Source organism: Lampetra planeri, chromosome 62, assembly GCF_965212315.1.
Source record: "Lampetra planeri chromosome 62, kcLamPlan1.2.h2, whole genome shotgun sequence".
In the NCBI taxonomy this organism is placed as follows: Eukaryota; Metazoa; Chordata; class Hyperoartia; order Petromyzontiformes; family Petromyzontidae; genus Lampetra; species Lampetra planeri.
Genome location: NC_136168.1, coordinates 3,368,885 through 3,372,114, shown reverse-complemented (window position 1 = coordinate 3,372,114; position 3,230 = coordinate 3,368,885). Strand labels below are relative to the sequence as shown.

The window sequence follows — 3,230 nt, the reverse complement described above, 5'->3', positions numbered from 1 at the left end:
TACCATCCATCACCACCATCACCCTACCAACAACCAACACGTGACCACCCACCAACACGTGACACTGATAGGGATGAGACTTTTTTTCGGGGAACTTTTACAAATTCAGATATTGAAGGGGCATCCTGGGATGCCATCCGCTGCGACTACTTGCAAGTCGACGATGCATTCGCAGGGCAAGAAACGATCGCGATGACCGCAGCTTGAAGAGAGGAGAGATGGAGGGGGGCTGTGAGAGAGCAAGCAGAGAGAGAGATTGAGAGAGTGCAGAGGGTGAGAGAGAACGAGGGATGGCGAGTGAGATATGTATGAGAGAGATAGAGAGAGAGGGTGTGGGGGGGGCCTGGTTTTCAGAGAGTGACAGAGTTTATGGAGATAAAGAGAGATGACACGGGGTTTTAGAGAGAGATAGGGGGGGGGGGGGTGGAGGGTTTATGAGTGAGAGGGGAGCGACAGGGTAGGGAGAGGGGGTTAATGGGGAGGGAGAGAGAATGTTTAAAAAAAAAATCATAATATTACAAATATTACATAGAAAACATCGGGGGAACATAGACATGGAGTAGGGAGAGAGGGAGTAGAGAGATGGGGGGGGGGGGGGGTAGAGAGAGAGGGGGTAGAGAGAGAGGGGGGGGTAGAGAGAGGGGGTAGAGAGAGAGGGGGGGGGGGTAGAGAGAGGGGGTAGAGAGAGAGGGGGGGGGGTAGAGAGAGGGGGTAGAGAGAGAGGGGGGGGGTAGAGAGAGGGGGTAGAGAGAGGGGGTAGAGAGAGAGGGGGTAGAGAGAGGGGGGTAGAGAGAGGGGGTAGAGAGAGAGGGGGGGGGGTAGAAAGAGGGGGTAGAGAGAGGGGGGGGGGGTAGAGAGAGGGGGTAGAGAGAGAGGGGGGGGGTAGAGAGAGGGGGTAGAGAGAGGGGGGGTAGAGGGGGTAGAGAGAGGGGGGTAGAGAGAGAGGGGGGGGTAGAGAGAGGGGGTAGAGAGAGAGGGGGTAGAGAGAGAGGGGGTAGAGAGAGAGGGGGTAGAGAGAGAGGGGGGTAGAGAGAGAGGGGGTAGAGAGAGAGAGGGGGGGGGGTAGAGAGAGGGGGTAGAGAGAGGGGGTAGAGAGAGAGGGGGGGGGGTAGAGAGAGGGGGTAGAGAGAGAGGGGGTAGAGAGAGAGGGGGTAGAGAGAGAGGGGGGTAGAGAGAGGGGGTAGAGAGAGAGAGAGGGGGGGTAGAGAGAGGGGGTAGAGAGAGAGGGGGTAGAGAAAGAGGGGGTAGAGAGAGGGGGTAGAGAGAGGGGGTAGAGAGAAAGGCAACGGGTAAGGAGAGCAGAGAATGAAATCTATTGTGAAATATTTCATTTAAAAAAAGGGGGGGGGGGGGGCGGAGGAGTTTACATAAAGTAAAGTATTAAAAAAAAACCGAAATGATGAACGAAGCAAAGTGCCGACTACACCGAGCATCTTCTTGTTTCCGCTGATCGTAAAAAAAAAGAAAAAAAAAGAGAGGTGTGGATAGAGGGTTTATGAGTGAGAAGGGAGCGACAGGGTAGGGAGAGGAGGGGTTGTGAGGGGGTGGTGGTGGTGGGGTGAGCGACCAAGGCAGTACAGAGATGAGATGGAGCGGGGATTCATCTTCTTGGTTCTTTCGGTAAAGTCCCGTAGAAGGGAAATAAAAAAACATAATAAAATAATTTCATTATTTTTAAAATAATTTTATTCATTTTATTATGTTTTATTTTTTTCCCTCCTACGTGACGACTTTACCGAAAGAACCAAGAAGATGAATCTCTGCAGTCACGAAAGCTTTAAATCTAAAAAAATGGTGTGGGGAGTTAGAAAGTTTACAGCCCACGTGGGGGAGGGGGGGGGACGTTGCCTAACTGCGCGCCGAGCAGGAACTATCGACCCACCTGACTTGGGCAGCCAGACAAAGACAAAGATCCCCCGTGTAGCATCAACAGACTGTTGGGGCAAGTGCTGTTAGCGAGTCGCACCCTATGAAGACCGGCACGGCTCACTATAGGGGTTGGGCGGCTAGCACCACGCCCGGCCGCCTTTGTCTCCCCAGTGGCGATGTTTGCTACACACCGCACCAGGTACTCATTTGAGGCTGAGTCGACCTAGGGGTGGCCCAGGAACGGTTCGGACGATCGTCACTGGCGGTGGTGGTGGCCGTGAGCGGGAATCGAACTCGGGTGGCCGGGATTCGTCTGACACCCAAACAAACATTACCACACAGACAGCTCCTCAGCGTTCGCCAACAACAACATCAACAACATCAAAAACAACAACATCAACAACAACATCAACAACAACATCAACAACAACAAGAAGATCATCAGACAAACACGAAAACTAACGTCCGTGTCGGCCCAGCAATATAAAATCGACCATTGGCACTGAAGGCACACGAGACTACCACGGCCGGCCCGCTAAAATTAGAAACGGGATTTTGTTTTACCGGATTTAAATCGTTTTTATTTAATTCCCCCCTACCCCGCCACCACCACACCTCCCCTCTAATACCCGATTAGTGCGGCCGTCGTGAAAGCGACAGTTCAGATGTCGCTTTCACGGTCGACGCTTCCGAAGGGAGTTTGGCCTCGTTTGGTCGCGGGGCGTGTCCAGAGAGGCCTCTGGGCCTCATCGAAAGAGGCCGCTGGGCCTCGTCGAGAAAGACTGAAGCAGAGGACGCAACCGGGTACCCGATACCCGTACCCTACCCGATACCCGGCTAGCCGTACCCGGCCGGGTACGGGTACCCGTTTGCGACCCTGGTGCGGCCGGGTACTGGTACGGGTAAGGAATCAAAACCCGTTTGCGACCTCTGGTTGGTGGGTGAGTGAGTGGGTGAGTGCGTGCGTGGGTGGGTGAGTGGGTGAGTGGGTGAGTGGGTGGGTGAGTGGGTGAGTGCGTGGGTGGGTGAGTGAGTGAGTGAGTGGGTGAGTGAGTGAGTGAGTGGGTGAGTGAGTGGGTGAGTGAGTGGGTGAGTGAGTGGGTGAGTGAGTGAGTGAGTGGGTGAGTGAGTGGGTGAGTGGGTGAGTGAGTGAGTGGGTGAGTGAGTGGGTGAGTGAGTACGTGAGTGGGTGAGTGAGTGAGTGGGTGAGTGAGTGGGTGAGTGGGTGAGTGAGTGAGTGGGTGAGTGGGTGGGAGAGTTTGCGACCCTGGTGCGGCCGGGTACGGGTAGGCCGTGAGTCACTGGTGAGTCACCGCTTGTCACTCATTTCCCAACGTCTTGTCTCTTCTCACAATTCAAGT

The 3,230-nt window shown here is 54.5% G+C and overlaps 1 protein-coding gene across 1 annotated transcript in view; it reads left to right on the top strand.

Annotated features, from left to right (window-relative positions):
* The first annotated feature begins 290 nt into the window (after positions 1-290).
* Positions 291-3,230, top strand: part of LOC144736654 (CLIP-associating protein 1-like) — a 51,069-nt gene continuing 48,129 nt past the window's right edge. Inside the window, exon 1 of the mRNA XM_078619226.1 lies at positions 291-297. Within this exon, the coding sequence (XP_078475352.1) occupies positions 291-297 (7 nt within the window). The remainder of the gene's footprint in view (positions 298-3,230) is intronic.